The sequence below is a fragment of the Myotis lucifugus genome, unplaced genomic scaffold (genome assembly GCF_000147115.1).
Source record: "Myotis lucifugus unplaced genomic scaffold, Myoluc2.0 scaffold_160, whole genome shotgun sequence".
Lineage (NCBI taxonomy): Eukaryota > Metazoa > Chordata > Mammalia > Chiroptera > Vespertilionidae > Myotis > Myotis lucifugus.
Genome location: NW_005871208.1, coordinates 343,012 through 359,698, shown reverse-complemented (window position 1 = coordinate 359,698; position 16,687 = coordinate 343,012). Strand labels below are relative to the sequence as shown.

Genomic DNA, 16,687 nt, shown 5'->3' with positions numbered 1-16,687 from the left:
CTACCCAACTTCTAAATATGGAGCTCCTTATATTCTGCTCTTCTCTCTGCTCCTACTTTTCTTTTATATTTACTCTTCTCCCTGAGAGATCTCATCTACTCCCTTGGCTGTCAATACCACCTATGTGCGGTTGATGCCCACATTTATATTTTTCGTTCAGAACCCTCCTCTAGCCTCTTCACTCAGATGCTTCCTGAACATCTTATCCCAAATCTGGCCACAGCCTTGCCCCTGACGAAATCACTTCCTCCTTCAGGCAGTCTTTTCTATCTTAAATGCCATCACTCTCAGTGTTGTATGAAAGGAGAGAAGGTTAGCACTCCCCTTGACAAAGACGGAAGAGGAGCCTGGACGATGTGGTTTATTGAGCTTCGACCTATAAACCAGGAGGTTAGGGTTCGATTCCAGGTAAGGCACATGCCCGAGTTGCAGGCTCAATCCCTGGTGATGAGCATTCAGGAAGCAGCCAATTGATGATTTTCTCTCATCATTGATGTTTCTATCTCTCTCTCTCCCTCTCCCTTCTTCTCTCTGAAGTCAATAAAAATATATTTTTAAAAAGATGGAAGAGGCTTTAGAACCTAACAACATGCATATGGTTAAGGCATTGCCACCTACTTAAATGCCATCACTCTCCACCCAGGTAGTCAAGTCAGAAACCTAGCAAACATTTTGACTCTTCCATCTTCCTCACCTCATTCTATATCCAGCAAGACCTTTGGATCTATCTCAAAAATACACAGAAGCCATGCCTTTTATCCATCCCTACTACCAACTTTCTTAGCCAAACCACCATCATCTCTTACCTGTAATAGCCTTACTGGTTTCTCTACTTCTATTTTTCCCCATCCCTAAACTTTAGTCTCTAATCATCAGCTAGAGTAATCTTTTAAAAATACAAAATGGATCATGTCCCTCTCCCGTGAAAACCCTTTAAAGTTTACCTTTACTCGTGTCAACAAGGCCCTGCATGATCTGTCCCTGCTCACTCTTCAATCTCATTTCACTGTGTTTTGTCTTGACTCAACATCCTTGAGCCACATGGTCATGATGTTTCCTAGAACACCTATAATTCTTTCCCACCTAAGAGCCTCACTAGATCGCTGTTCTCCCTTTCCCCCATGCCATCTCCCACTGTCCATCTCACCTTAATCGCCATCTCCTTAGAGACACTAACTAAAAAACAGTACCCCTACAATTCTATCTAGCACCATAGACCACTATATATTTCCTTTTATCACTTATATTCTCTAATTATTATGTTTGCTTTCTTTTAGTTTTTATTTAAGATTTTTAAAAATTGATTTTTAGAGAGAAAGGAAGGGAGATAGAGAAACATCCATGTAAGAGCGAAACATTGATGGGCTGTACGCTGACTGGGAATCAAACTGGCAACCTTTCAGTGCACAGTCCTACAGCCAACCAACTGAGCCACCCGGCCAGGGCTTGTTTGTTTTCTTTCTTTCTTTTTTTAAAATATATATTTTATTGATTTTTCACAGAGAGGAAGGTAGAGGGATAGAGAGTTAGAAACATCGATGAGAGAGAAACATCGATCAGCCGCCTCCTGCACATCCCGTACTGGGGATGTGCCCGCAACCAAGGTACATGCCCTTGACTGGAATCGAACCTGGGACCTTTCAGTCCACAGGCCGACGCTCTATCCACTGAGCCAAACCAGTCAGGGCTGTTTTCTTAATTAACTTTCCTAACCACATCTTATCTACCTTACCCAATTAGAATGTGATTTTCCTTATTTTCAAAACAGGCACTCAATATATTACCTAATGAGTAAATGAATGATTACCTTTAATATAGTCGTCATGAAGACTGAGCAGCCCATCAGCACAAAAATCATAAGGCCTGTCACTCTCTGTTCTCGGATGCCCAAGAACTTGGGCTGTTCTCCAGGAGCGGAGCACTCAGATTCCAGTTTGAGGCTGTTCACATGTGTGATGGACAGGACAGTTGCAGCCACAAACCAGGGCAGGCCCATGATGGAGCAGACACCCAACATGATGGCCACCATTAGCAGGTCCAGGTGGTAACCACAGCCTTTCTGTAGGGAAAAAGAGTCTCCATCACCATCAGTCGGGCATAGAACAGTGAGCTAAGAGTATTCCAGCCCCTTCTGGTTTGAAGGGAACAGAGGAAAAAAAGGAAACTTTAGCTTGTCCAAAGCATGCCGATATCCATTCTTTATGCAAGTGCTCTTACACATTCAAATATTCTTTTCTTGGAAAAGTAACCAGAGATCAAGCCACATCTTGACCATTCTAGATGGTAGACATTATAGGGGTTGAAGATAAATGTCCTTATTGGTTTCCAGATCCTTGCTAAATTTGCGTTGCCTACTCTAAGTAAGGAAAGTACAGAGATGAACACATTAAGCCTCTCACTAATACATACACTGGAACTTACCTTACCTCTGTAGGATCCTTGAACTTAAGGTTCAGTCTAGAAACACCGGTAATGGACAGCAATGAGAGAATACCTGCCTCGAGGAAACAGTGGACCAAGTCCTGACCTGAACTTCAGGAGATAAGCCTGACCCAGAGCATGTGGCTAAGGACCACTAGGAACTCTGCCAGCCCAGCTTCCCCATAGGTTTGAAAAGAGAGTAGTGGAGTCCAAGCTTCTTTTGTATCATACCATTTGGCTCCACTCTAGGGATGGTAAACCCCTAGAAACCTCTTATGAGATCCTTCCATGACTTCTTTTATCCAGGTTCTACAGTTCCTGGTCTAAATAGTTTACCCTAAAGTTTTTTAAAAAATGTAATAGGATGCCATTAATCCTTCTAGGTCAGAATTTCTTGTTACCTTGAGCTTGTGTTCCTTCCTGTTAATGATAACAGCTGTGATCTGCTGGTCCATGAATATTAAGATAGTGCAGAGTAGAGCTGGGATAATTGCAGCTATCACAGTCCACCAGGGATTGGGGCCAATGGGACTAATAATCCACCCTCGATCATCCCTTGTTGGCTAAAGGAAAAAACAAGGTTTTATTTTTATATTTTAAGTTAACTATAATCATTAGGGCAAAACAGGTCAAACTGAATCACAGTATCTATAACTCTTTTATTCCTGAATAAGAATCCTTAAAAAAATAATAATAATAAGGCATTAATATAGAAACTCTTTTTTTTTTTTAGTATAAGCTCTATATACTTGAAAGACAGATTTTTACACATTTCCCTTACCAAGTTCTCTTTACCTACATGCATATATGCTTCCTTATCTTCAGTTACACTCAAGGTATTCTGTGTGATTCTATTTAAAGCCAGCCTATCCAATTCTGCATCTGATTCCCTGGCCTCATACTTACTTAAGAACTTCTAACTTTCGTTTTGCCACACTCTTGGTTCTTCATTTTTTCCTTTCTACCAAAGCACTCCACTCAGACATAATTATTTTATAACTAGAGGCCCGATGCACAAAATTCGTGCATGGTAAGGTCCCTAGGCCTGGTCAGTGATCAGGGCTGATCTGTGGGGCGACTAGCGGGATGACTGGGCCCCCGCTGGCACTCGCCTTGACCAACTAGTGCAGGCCACTTGCCGGCCCTGCCCCCTGCCGCTGCCGCCAGTCCCCTCCCTCTGCGGGGGCGACCAGCAGGGCAACCATGGAGTGGGGGCCCCCACTGGCACCTGCCTTGGCTGGCCTGGGGCCTGCAGGCTGGGGGCAGCTCCTGTGTTAAGCGTCTTCCCCCTGATGGTCAGTGCGCGTCATAGCAACCGGTCATTCCACCAGTCGTTTGGCTGTTCAATTTGCATATTGGGCTTTTATTATATAGGAGGATGTCTAATACTTAAAGAAAACTCTCATCTGCTCCTCATGCATACTCCAGAAACTACCCCATCATTGTGTTCTACTCTGCAATATTGTAGTGTACAGCAACTCTTTAGGAAATCTATGACCTTGATCAGAGTCGATCCTCAATTATCAACTTCTTATGGAATACTCAATAGTTCCTCACTTCCTTCTCCTACTCTCCAAACCCCTATGTATAGAGAAAACAAATTTATCTCAACATTAACCCAAGTAAAATATAATTAACAAAAAAATTTTTTGTCCAGTATAATTTAATAATTTCTAACAATAAATATAAATAATTTTGACTCTCTTCCTCCTGAAGCCATATAATGGATGTCTACAGGACAAATAAAGGCAAAGTAGAGCCAGTTGCACAGAATCTCATGGACTTAGCTTGGAATGGTTTAGGGGCCTTCTCCCATCAGCATTGAAACAGGAGCCCAGGCACTATAAACTTGAGAGAGGAGACAGAAGGAAGCTAGGTAGTCAAGAATTGGGATCATGGTGGTGGGGAGGAAGTAGAACCAGGAACCCAGCTAGGTGGAGTCACTAAGGCACCCCAACTGGGCAGGGAAGGAAGGGTACACTTGGGAGACATGAGCTTTAAAATGTATGAATGTTGCTAAGATAGGCAGCTTGCAGATAACCAATCACAAGACAATGAGGCCTATAACCAATCCCAAGGATATTATCAAGGCAGAATTATTTGAAAGGACCAATCAGGAGCTAGCAAGACTGTAAACTGTATCCACCCCCTAAATTAAAAAGCGCTTGCTTCTTTCTCTCTTCTCCCTGGTGTGCTGGGTCCCAGGGGGATGCTTCCCTGTGCCCACGTGGCTTATGGCCATGTGGGGCTCTACACATGGATTAATATACTTTAACACCTGGCTGTAATATGTAAAGGAAGTTCTGGACACTGGTCTGCTCCTGGAACCCTAGCTGTACCTTTTCCAGGACTGGCTTCTCTCTATAAACTTTGCTTCCGTTAACCGTTTTAGTCTGCGAATCCATTCTTTGGTTTTATGAGACAACTAACTCAGACTCAAACACCCTACAATTTGGTTTCACTAAGACTGCTGAATCTGGGTACTTGTTTGACCCTTCTAATGCCCCTGTAAATCCACACTGTTCATAAATCTTATTTGGGTGTTCATGGCATACCTAAACTCTCCTAGAACCTCAATCTGCCTCGCCCTTCCAAAGTACTCTGAGGAAGAAAAGTTCACCTTGTTTGGCTCAGCAGTAATCCTATATAATAAAAGGCTAATATGCAAATAGACCAACACACCCTCACAAAGATGGTGGCGCCCACAGTGGGAGCAGGGCAGGCTGCTCCATGCCTGCATCCCCCACTGACTGAGGCTCAGGCAAGGCTTGGATAGTGGCTGCCCAGCCACGCAGGTCCAGCCCAAGGCTCAGGCAACCAGGGCCAGCCGAGGCTTGTGCTGCCAGCAGTGGCAGCAGCAGAGGTGTGATGGGGATGTCACCTTCCCCTGTTCAGCGGGTTGCTCCCATCCCTGAAGGCTCCCAGACTGTGAGAGGGGGCAGGCCAGGCTGAGGGACACCCCCCTCCAGTGCATGAAATTTCATGCACCAGGCCTCTAGTCCTATATAATAAAAGGCTAATATGCAAATAGACCGAAAGGTAGAACAACTGGAACAACCAAACAACTGGTCGCTATGATGTGCGCTGACCACCAGGGGGCGTGTGTGGAACATGGCAGGTATTGGCAGCTGCAGGATGGTGGAGCAGATGAGCGGGAATGCCAGACCAAGGCAGAGCGCTGGTCGCTGTCATCAGGGCTAGCCTCTGGTGGTTCCTGAAAATTCTTTGCTCCCCCTCGCCATGGTCTCACCTGGCACTCGCACCCACTGCCAGCACTGGCCTCACTTGCACCCGCAGCCGGCACTGGAGCCGCCGCTCGCACTCACTGCCAGTTCCTGGCACCGGTCCCGATCACTCAGCACCATCAGTGGGTGCAAGTGGTGGTTGCCGGCCTGAATCGCCCCTAAGGTCTTCTCCACCTCCCCACCTCCCTGCTCCTGAGGGGCGATCAGGGCAGCAGCTGCTGCACACACCCGCTGCTGGCACCGGCCCCAATCGCTCCACGCCAACAGTGGGTTCGAACGGGGCGGCGCTGTCAGCAGGTGGGAGCGGAGGCAGCAGGAGCGGGGCTGCTGGCAGATAGGAGACCAGGGGCCGCGGCAGGAGGGCCCAGGTGGGGGCACGGAGGATGGACTGAGACCTGCCCCTGTGCCTACCACAGCCTTGCAGCCCACAGCTCCTTTCAAGGTTCATGAATTCGTGCACTGGGCCCCTAGTGGAGTATAAAGGCCCAGGATACAAACTGGCCCAGAATTGACCCAAACTCAACAAAGCCAAGACTGTTATATCTAAGTATTTGGTTCCATATTTGGTCATGACTCTAGGATTCAAAGACTCTTCAATGATGTCACCAAGTCCCAAATTATAAATGGGTTAGATTATAAAAGTTTACAAAATCTTTTAGTCTCCTTAATAATAATGTTCTAAGTGGTAATTAAATTGTCAGGCCAATACAAAAACTTATTAAACTCTGACTGACATTAAGCCATTAGTAATAGTACTAACCTACAGATTGGGTCTTGGGGGCTATGTGGAGTAATAGGAAAGGGAAAAAGAAAGAATATTTCCTCTCTGGTTCCTGAAAGCAAGGCCTGCCAATGAACATTTTCTTTGATATTCTTCCATTTCCCTTTCTCATCTTTCTTCCATCTCCCAGAGACCTTCTTCCCAGATGTCCCAGGAATTCAGTGCCTTCTGACTATATTAAGCCTACCCATCAGGGAACCATTTCAAGGACTATTTAATGCTCCCAAATTACTTATTTTTATGCAAAATTCATTCCTCCTGCAGAGTTGACCTGAGCTAGGTAAGAGGGAGAGGTAACTGAAAAAGTGAGAATGACATATTATTGGAAGTATTACAGTTTTAAAGAGGGTGTTTTTTAATCCATAAATTTCTAACTGGTGGCATTTCAGCAAATTTACCAAAATACAATACAAAAATTTCAGGCCTATTTTAGGCAGAGAAAGGGGAGACAAAGGTCATTATAAGTCAAAGACTTCCTTTATTCCTATCTTCCTTTTCCTCCCCATCCTCTCATTATATAATTCTTCTCCAGTCACTGAGTATAGCCAGGTTTTTTTCTCCTCTCCACCTTGTGGGATCTATGGAGCTGAGTTCAGCTTTTCCATCTTCTCTATTTACTTAGTCAGTGTCCCCAAACAGAATTAGATTTGAAGTCCCACATATTGATCATTTACTTTACTTTTTATATAGGTGTTTGGGAAAATATTATAGATTATAGAGAGTTATGCAAACAATGAAATAGGGTTGAAGACATGTCATGGTTACTCTGGCAGAAGCCCTAGGCTGTGGATGAGGCACCTTCGCTAGCTCACCTCCTCACCTGGCAAGATCCGTTAGGTAGGACTAAGTCCTACATTTACCTTTCTCACCCTTCCCAGTGGCCTCATACAGTTGGTGCTCAATGAAAGTGCCATTAACCAGACTTGTGCCAGAGACCCACATTTCCACACTAACTGGTATGCATTAATGTAAATGTGCACATTCTAGTGATTTAAACCTTAACATTCAAAACAGTTAAGTGGCAGACTTCTGGTCAAGATGGCAGCATAGGGAAATGTGGTACTTGCATCCTCCCACAACCACATCCAAATTACAACTAAACTATAGAACAACCATCATTCAGACCACCTGAAATCTAGCTGAATGGAAGTCCTAAAACTAGGGATTTAAAGAAGGCACATCGAAACTGGTAGGAAGGGCAGAGATGATGAGTGGGCTAGTACAACACCCACGTGTGGAAAATGAACATCAGAAGGGACATCTTGGTTGTGGAGGAACACCCTGAGGAGTGAGGGGTTCCAGCCTCACACCAGGCCCCCAGTGTGAGGGTTCCGGAGCTGAGAAATTCCATAATATCTGGCTGTAAAAAACAGGAGGAATTGAGTTGAGTGAGATGAAGGGCTGCTGGAGTCCCAGGAAGTTCCTCTTAAAGGGCCTGTGCACACACTTACTCTGACTCACTCTTCTGAACTCCAGCACTGGGATAGCAGCTCAAAAGGCACCAGGGACATTAGGGGAGGAACTGAGTGTCTGCCATCAGGCTGAGAATTGGGGGCACAACTTTCTCTCAGACAAAAGTGCTGGCAAATGCCATTGTTCCTTTGATGAGCCCTCCCCCAACAGAGCCAGCAAGCAAGCACCATATTTGAGACTCTGTCAACCTGGCTATCACTGTTTGCCCTGCCATGGCAATTCCTTGCGACCCCACCCCACCAAACTTTTAGGCACACCCAAGCTGTTTCCAGTGCCTTTCCATATGAATGACATGTCTTGGCTTGTGCTTCAGACTTTCCCAAAATATCTCAAACAAATAGCATTTGGCCTCAGTATGCCCCATACCTCTCCCTAAGTGGCCCCAGGCCCCAGGCCACCATGGTTCACAGCTTGGCCTCTCTTGGGCTGTGGTTCTCAGCTTGGCCTCTCCTGGGCACCTCCAAGCCCAGTACAAGTAGCATCCAGTTGCAGATTGCTTGGTAGCTAAAGCCAGGTGACCCTGGACAGAACACAGGCAGGGGCTGACCTTGGCCTGCATCTTCCGGTAGGCCCCAAAGCTAGCCCCTGGTAGACATCTTCAGACCAGGTCAAAATACCACTCAACCAGCTTCACAGGGGCAAACTCAGTGGGCACCAGAGCCCCACTGAAATAAGTCCTGCTCTGTGAGGTGGGCCCCTGCACAGCTGATCCTCCACAATAATTGGTGGGCCCAGCCAGTCCTTGCAGCAGATTGGCGTGGGGGTAAATCCCTCCCATTGATATGCCAACTGTAATCAAGGCTCAACTACAACAGGAGGATGTACACAGCCCACATTGGCGGGGGGTGGGGGGTGGAACGCAACTGGAGTGCTCAGCTTGGGTGATCAGGTAGGCTGTGTCACTAAACTGTACAGGACACCTACTATATTAGGCCACTCTACCAAGACTGGGAGACATAGAAGCTCTACCTAATACATAGCAACATACACATGGAGGCTGCCAAAATGAGGAGACAAAGAACACATTCCAAATGAAAGAACAGAACAAAACTCCAGAAAAAGAACTAAACAAAACAGTGACAAGCAATCTACTAGATGCAGAGTTCAACATACTAGTTATAAGGATGCCCAATGAACTTAGGGAAGGAGTAGCTGAACTTAGAGAGAACATCAACAGTATTAAAAAAGACATGAAAACCATAAAAAAGAATGAGAAATGAAGGATACACTAACGGAAATGCAGAATATTACAGGGAATCAACAGTAGAGTAAATGAAGCTGAAAATCAAATCAGCAATTTGGAATATAAGGGAGCAAAAAAACAACAACACATACACAAAAACACCCAATCAGAAGAGCAAAAAGAAAAAAGAATTTAAAAAAATGAAGATAGTGTAAGGAGCCTTTGAAAAACCTTCAAGCATTCCAATATTCACACCATGAAGGTACCAGAAAGAGAAGAAAGCAAACAATGGAAAACCTATTTGAAAAAATAATGACAGAAAACTACCCTAACCCAGTGAAGGAAACAGACATATAAGTCCAGGAAGTACAAAAAGTTCCAAACAAGATGAACCCAAAAAGGCCACACCAAGACACATCATAATTAAAATGCAAAACATTAAAGACAAAGAGAAAATCTTAAAACCAGCAAGAGGAAAGCAGTTAGTTACCTACAAGGTAGCTCCCATAAGACTGTCAGCTGATTTCTCAACAGAAACTTTGCAAGCCAGAAGGGATTGGCAATAAATATTCAAAGTGATGAAAAATAAGGACCTACAACAAGATTACTCTATCCTGCAAAGTTATAATTTAGAATCAAAGAACATATAAAGAACTTTCCCACCCAGTCACTGTGGCTCAGTTGGTTGAGCACATTCCCATGAACCAGGAGATCACAGTTCAATTCCAGTCAAGGCACATGCCCAGGTTGTGGGCTCGATTCCTAATAGGGGTCGTGCAGGAGGTAGCCAATTAATGTTTATTTCTCATCAATGTTTCTATCTCTCTATCTCTCTCCCTTCCTCTCTCTGAAATCAATAAAACCATATTTTTTTTAAAAAATTTTTTAAAAGAACTTCCCAGACAAAGAAAAGCTAAAGGACTTCATCACCAGCAAACCAGTATTACATGAAATGTTAAAGGGTCTTCTTTAAGACAAAAAAAAAAGGAAAAAAAGATAAAAAACATGAACAATAAAATGGCAATAAATGCATATCTATTAACAAATGAATCTAAAAAAAAATGAAGAAGCAGAACAGAAACAGACTCATAGATACAGAGAACATTTTGATGGCTGCCAGATGGGAGAGGAGTTGGGAGGATGGGTGAAAAAGATGAAGGGATTAAAAAGTACAAATTGGTTATTACAGCATAGTCATGGGGATGTAAAGTACAGCATAGAGAATATAGTTAATATTCTAATAACTATGTATGATGTCAGATGGGTACTAGATTTATCGGGATGATCACTTAATAAGTTATATGTCTAATCACTGGGATGTATACCTAAAACTAATATAATATTGTATGTCAACTATAATAAAAAATGAACAAAACAAACTGGTGTACAAAATAGATCCAGAAGCATGGAAGCATGGAACAGACTGACGAATCTTAGAGGAAAGGTGGGGAGGGGGGGTCTGAGGGGGGAAGAGATTAACCAAAGAACTTATATGCATATAAGCATAACACTTAAACACAGACAATAGTGCCATAGGCCTGGCGGTGTGGAGGGTAGAGGGAGTCAATGGGGGGAAAAGGGGAACATCTGAAATACTTTCAACAATAAAGGTAAATTTTAAAATAAATTAATTTAAAAATAAAACAGTTGAGTTGCATTAATGATAATAAAAAATACTTTTTGTTCATTAAATGAACTGAGGCTTGCTCCTTTCTGACTTGAACCTAGCCAAGCCTGACGAGCTCCCTTTTCTGAAAGTAAGGCATAAAGAGCACAGTTCATAGAGGACTGAAAAACTCAGGATTTGGGGTATGGAAAGAGGCCTTTGAAATTAACTCCAAAGCAGATCCTATGAAATTATATGAGGCACCAAGTGCCCTGAGATCTGTTTACCTTGAACACACTTGGAACTTGAAGTTTTGGTGATGGGACTCCAATCAAAAAATCAATAATCACCATTGTGAAGATTGTGAGGAAAACGGCAAAGTCACTCACCATGGAGCGGACCTGGCATGCAAAAGAATTAGAAAAGTGTTTTAGTAGGTTGAATGCAGTAGGAAAGAATTTAATATTGTAAAAGTTTTAAAAATCCTGAGGAGAATGCTTTAATTTTATACTTGAATTAATACAAGCATATTTAAATAACAGGAATATGTTAATATGCCCAAGTTAATGCCTCCACCAAAACCCCGAAATGGTTGCTCATTTCACTGAGTTAAAAACCCAAAAGGCCCTCTTGGCCTATGAGGCCCCCACTCACTGACATCATTACCTCTCTGAACCCAGCTCCTAATGCTCTCTGCTTGCTCACTCTGCTCCAGCACACAGACCTCCCTGCTGTTTCTTAAACATGCCAGACTCACTCCCACCTGAGTCTTTGAACTTACTCATCCTTCTATCTCGAATGTTTTTTCTCCAGTAATCTCTTGGGTCGCTCCCTTACCTCCTTTATGCTCACCCAAATACAACCTTCATGAGATCTTCTTTGATGACCCTACTTAAAATTGGTTGCCACCTGCCTCCTCAGCTCTTCCTATACTCCTTTCCTGCTTTATTTTTCTCCATAGCATTTATCACCGTTTTTTCCTAAGAGGACTAACCCACTTTATAGTTTAGTGTAGCTTTAATAAATACAATGTGCCTGAAATGCTCAGTGCCTGTCTTAAGCTAAACTTCCAACAGAAATAGAGCAAAATACATCTCAGCCATGTTTAACATCACTACTACCTGAACCTGACTTTGCTTTCCTTTGAAACCTGAGTTTTCCAGCTCCCCCTCCCTGGTTTTGTTAGTTCTCCTCTGAATGTTACATAAATTCTCTGAACATGTAGCTGTCCCCACCATGAAGCCCATCTTGACCATCCTGGGGCCCAGTGACTCTTCTCTCCTCTGAACTCCTATGGCACTTACATCCAACTCTTTACTACTGTCTCATATGACCTGGTTGTTTCATATGTTTCCACTTCCTATCCAATCTTTTGCATCCCCTACAGCACTTAACCACACCTGAGCTGGTAGTCAGTACATAACTGCCATTTGTTCACTGTTTGTCCAGACTGGAAACAATGACCCAGAGCATATCTAGTATGTATCTCCTTAATTACTGTGTAGATCCACTGAAGTCTAAGAATGTTTTAGTGATGTATGTGTGTACAGTAAATATCCAATCAACTGACCCCTTTCCCTATTCATACATCCTGCTCTGCAAACGTGCCTGATTGAAACCTCACAGAAAAACCACCAATTCCTCCTGATTCAAGCTCCTTTTCAAAGCAATAGCCCCTTCAGCCACTCTAAACTTGGCCTGTAATTCTGTCCTACCATAACTGGGCATGACAAACAGTGTCAGCTGCATCAGGGAGAGCTTGTTGAGGCTTCAAACAGTCAGGCAAACCAAGTCAGGAGCGTTCTCACTGCTGGAGTCAATTTAACAAGTGATTTCACAAGCTATTACAAGAGCCATTCCTGAGAGGAGACTTTGGGACTCCCTACCTAATCCAAAGCAATCATCCCAATTAATTACATTAAGTAGCCAGCCCTATTTATTGCATTCTAGAAATAAAACTTAATAGCATTCCAGAAATGAGACTTAGTAGCTGTTAGAGAACACTACTCCACCTTAAACTCACCTGTGCTTTTAAATCAAAAATCTTTTACATATATTAACTCCTCATTCCACACCACACATTTATGAAAGGGGCTGTTGGTCATTAGAAGAAGAGATGCTGCAGTGTGGCTCATCAGGACATTTAGAACTCTCCACCTGCCACTCTACTCAGCAAGCAGCATGGAGGCTGAGATGAGGCTGTTATATTAGAACTAGAGGCCTGGTGCATGACATCTGTGCACTGGGAGGAGAGGGGGTGTCCCTCCGTCCAGCCTGCACCCTCTCACAGTCCGGGACCCCTCGGGGGATGTCTGCCTGCTGGCTTAGGCCCGCTCCCCATGGAGCCAGCTGTGAGACCGGCTCAGGGCTTCTGGCTGAGTGGGGGAGAGCACTGACCACCAGGAGGTAGCTCCTGCATTGAGCGTCTGCCCCCTGCTGCTAAGTACATGTCATAGCGACCAGTCGTTCCACCATTCTGTCAATTTGCATATTAGCCTTTTATTATATAGGATTCTAACACAAAAGAAATGTATGAATATGCTACTTACTCTGGTTGGGAAATAGCGGCTTGTCTTAAATGTCTTTAAGGTGCTTGAAAGGATGAAGGTGGTGAAGAAGAGAATGCAGGACCAAAACAGCACATCAGGAGTATAGGGTCCATGATGGCCACATGCAGGTCCTGTGAACTCTCCATGCATCTCCTGGCATTCCTGGAGAAACAAACATTCTGGATAATGAAAAGCAGGCCGGAGGGAGAAACTAGAGGCTGCCTTCTGAGTCCACCACTCACTGTGATCCTGCAACTGCTGGGTAGCATATGCTGCCAGCAGCATTAACCTTCATGTAGTTGTGCAGGTTTCACTTGCATAGGCCCCTTCCAGGTAGGGTGACTACTTATGGTCTGAACTAAGACATTTTTAAAATATATATTTTTTTCATTGATTTCAGAGGAAGGGAGAGGGAGAGATAGAAATATCAATGATTAGCGAGAATCATCGATTGGCTGCCTCCTACATGCTCCCTAGTGGGGACTGAGCCTGCAACCCAGGCATGTGCCTTGCCCAGAATCAACCCAGGACCTCCTGGTTCATAGGTCAATGCTCAACCACTGAGTCACACTGGCTGGGCCAAACTAAGACACTTTTGAAAATGAAACCAGAACTGTTTCAAGAAAATACAAGGTTCTAAGAGGGCCCTAGCAATTTGTACTATTTTTATTACAGAGGCCTTGCTGATTTGAATGTCCTTCAAGCTCCATAAAACCTAGATCTGCTCCCCAACCCTGCCTGGTTTCATCCCCACATATCTTTAGTGCAGGGTCACTGGATAGGGGGTAGCTATTGCATGTGAGAGAGAAGTAAGAAATAGTATTATTTATCTTTATGTGCAAGACAATTTTGAAGGGGGGGGTCAGTAAGAACAGTTTAAAAGAAGAAAAATATTTTATTTCTGTAAATGTCAGAGCTTGCTAAAGGGCTACCCACTTCTACCTAGAAGACTCCCTTAAACCTGGCAGTCACAATGCTAGGCCATCTGGCAGCTCCCAGACTTACAGTAACAGTCAGGTTAGCCCAGTGGACTTCTGTTGTCACGATGTTTTGGTCCTTCCAATACTGTAGTGTGTGATTGTTTGGATTCTCTGGGACAGTACACCTGCAGCTGGAGGGGGGAAAAAGATTCCTGAGGAAAGCAGCCAACTATTCAATAGAATATTTTTAGCCATGACTGGGCTAAAGGCTTTAGTATCAGAGCCTGCTTTGCTTCTCCTTTGCACACTTCAGATTCCTGAGGTTGGTTCTACTGGATGAGGCCCAACCACACCCTGGTTTTTCAGTCAGTCATTAATAAAGATGGACTCAAATCAGTGTGTGGGTCTTGGATTCTATTGTATTGACAACCAAGCTTAGCATCTGATGCACTCAGAATGAGCCCTAGTGGTTTCTTAGTTTCTATCTCTTAGGCTTGTCCTGTGGAATTCAATCTACATAGCAAGGAAGACTTGATAACCCACTCTGCGCCCAACAGTTTTCTCTAAACCTGGATGATTTTCTCCCTATAACCGTCACATTATTGCTCTAAAATTCAGTCTCCCAGAATTGTGATGTAAGCTCTTCCTAACACTGTGTCATCCCTGGTAATCCACTATCTTGGCCATTCCCTGGCTTCCCAGGTCTCTTCCTCTATCTAAACCAGACCAGACCAGACCTGTCCCACTGGCCACCATGCTGCCTCCAAGTCTCAGCATGCTTCATGCCTGAAATGGCTCCCTGTACATTCAACTGACATAGCCATTCCCACCACTTTCATTTCATATAAGCGGGGAGCATACCTAAGCTGCAGTCAGACATCCTTAGCACTGCTGAGGAGGCAGGAGAGGCTCCCACCACCACTGCTGTACTGGCAGCCATCAGCCTGGCTTGTGGCTGAGCAGAGCTCCCCCATGTGGGAGTGCCCTGACCACCAGAGGGCAGCTCCTGCATTGAGTGTCTGCCCCCTGGTGGTCAGTGTGTGTCATAGTGACCAGTCATTCCCAGTCTTTCTGCTGTTAGGGTCAGTTTACATATTACCCTTTTACTATATAGGATAGAGGCCTGGTGCACGGGTGGGGGCCGGCTGGTTTGCCCTGAAGGGTGTCCCAGATCAGGGTGGGGGTCCCATTGGGGTGCCTGGTCAGCCTGGGTGAGGGGCTGATGGCTGTTTGCAGCTGGTCACACCTCCTTCAGGGTGGGGGTCCCCACTGGGATGCCTGGCCAGTCCATATTGTATGATTTTGCCAAACTGTATGACGTTGTGGAAAAGGCAAAACCATGGAGACAGTGTAAAGATTAGTGGTTGCCAGGGATTGGGGTGGTAGGGTAGGATGAAAAGGCAGAGTACAGAGGATTTTTAGGACAGTGAAACTACTCGGTATAAAACTACAATGATGGAATGCTCTTATACATTTGTCAAAACTCACAGAATGTGTAACACCAAGAGTGAACCCTAATGTAAACTATGGACACGGGGTAATAATGATGTATCAATGCAAGTTCATTGATTACAACAAATGTACCACTTTGGTATGGGAAAGTGATAGTGGAAAAAGTTATGCATATGTGGGAGCAGGAAGGTATATGGGAACTCTCTGTACTTTCTGCTCATTTTTGCTGTGAACCTAACTAAAACTGCTCTTTAAAAGAAATTATATTTTAAAAAATCAGTTCCACACATATAAACATAAAATCATTTAAAGAGTTGGAAAGTTCTAGCTTCTCATCAGCTCCATATGAACCAACAGTAGAATGCAAATAATAAAAATACCATTTGAGCTTTATTAACAAAGAATTACAGTATCCAGACCCAAAGTCTACTCAGTGCAGGGCTGATTACTTTTGTCTGTTGTCTCCCACTTAGATATAAGTCTCATGAGGATAGATCCTTTTGTCTATCATATTCATCGCTTTTTCCAGGGCCTAAAACAGTGCTGGCACATAGTAGATGATCAGCAAATACTTGTTAAATAAATAAATTATAAAAAAGGTCAAAGAATGAACTTACTCCACTGCCAATGGGCAATTCAGAGCTCCAATGCCAACTGACAATCCACTAGGCTTCAAAGATTACACTCCCTAATGGTGGTTATTTTGTGATAAAACAATTTTTATAAATTCTAATAAATTTTGTATAAATTTTGATTTTTTAGGTTGATGAACAGATAACTAGAATCTATAAAAGTGTATCTATTGATAGTTAGCAGACACCTCCATGCAGTGCGCTCTATCTACCCAGGCAGTTTCAGGTTGAAATTGTCCACTTCACAACCAGACCCTCCAGATCAGAACTGTACAGCCAGAAGGGATGGAATTTGAGGCACAGAACTAAAGGATGAAAGTCTTTAGTTACAATTTGGAGAATACTATTCCAGAGAAGAAATGTTGTATAGGACCAGACTCTTCTTAAAGGTTGAAAACACAAATACTGTGTTTCTTTTCTAGCTG

At 43.8% G+C, this 16,687-nt stretch overlaps 1 protein-coding gene and 1 pseudogene across 2 annotated transcripts in view; one reads left to right on the top strand and one right to left on the bottom strand.

Moving 5' to 3' along the window:
• The window catches only part of SLC4A8 (solute carrier family 4 member 8), an 80,552-nt gene that overhangs the window by 23,066 nt on the left and 40,799 nt on the right, over positions 1 to 16,687 (bottom strand). For both annotated transcript variants that reach the window (XM_014461728.2, XM_023759677.1), the window contains 5 exons: positions 14,264 to 14,369; positions 13,259 to 13,420; positions 10,997 to 11,110; positions 2,823 to 2,984; positions 1,808 to 2,059 (listed from right to left, as the gene is read on the bottom strand). In XM_014461728.2, the coding sequence (XP_014317214.1) occupies positions 1,808 to 2,059; positions 2,823 to 2,984; positions 10,997 to 11,110; positions 13,259 to 13,420; positions 14,264 to 14,369 (796 nt within the window). The remainder of the gene's footprint in view (positions 1 to 1,807; positions 2,060 to 2,822; positions 2,985 to 10,996; positions 11,111 to 13,258; positions 13,421 to 14,263; positions 14,370 to 16,687) is intronic.
• Positions 291 to 365, top strand: LOC111827415 (annotated as a pseudogene).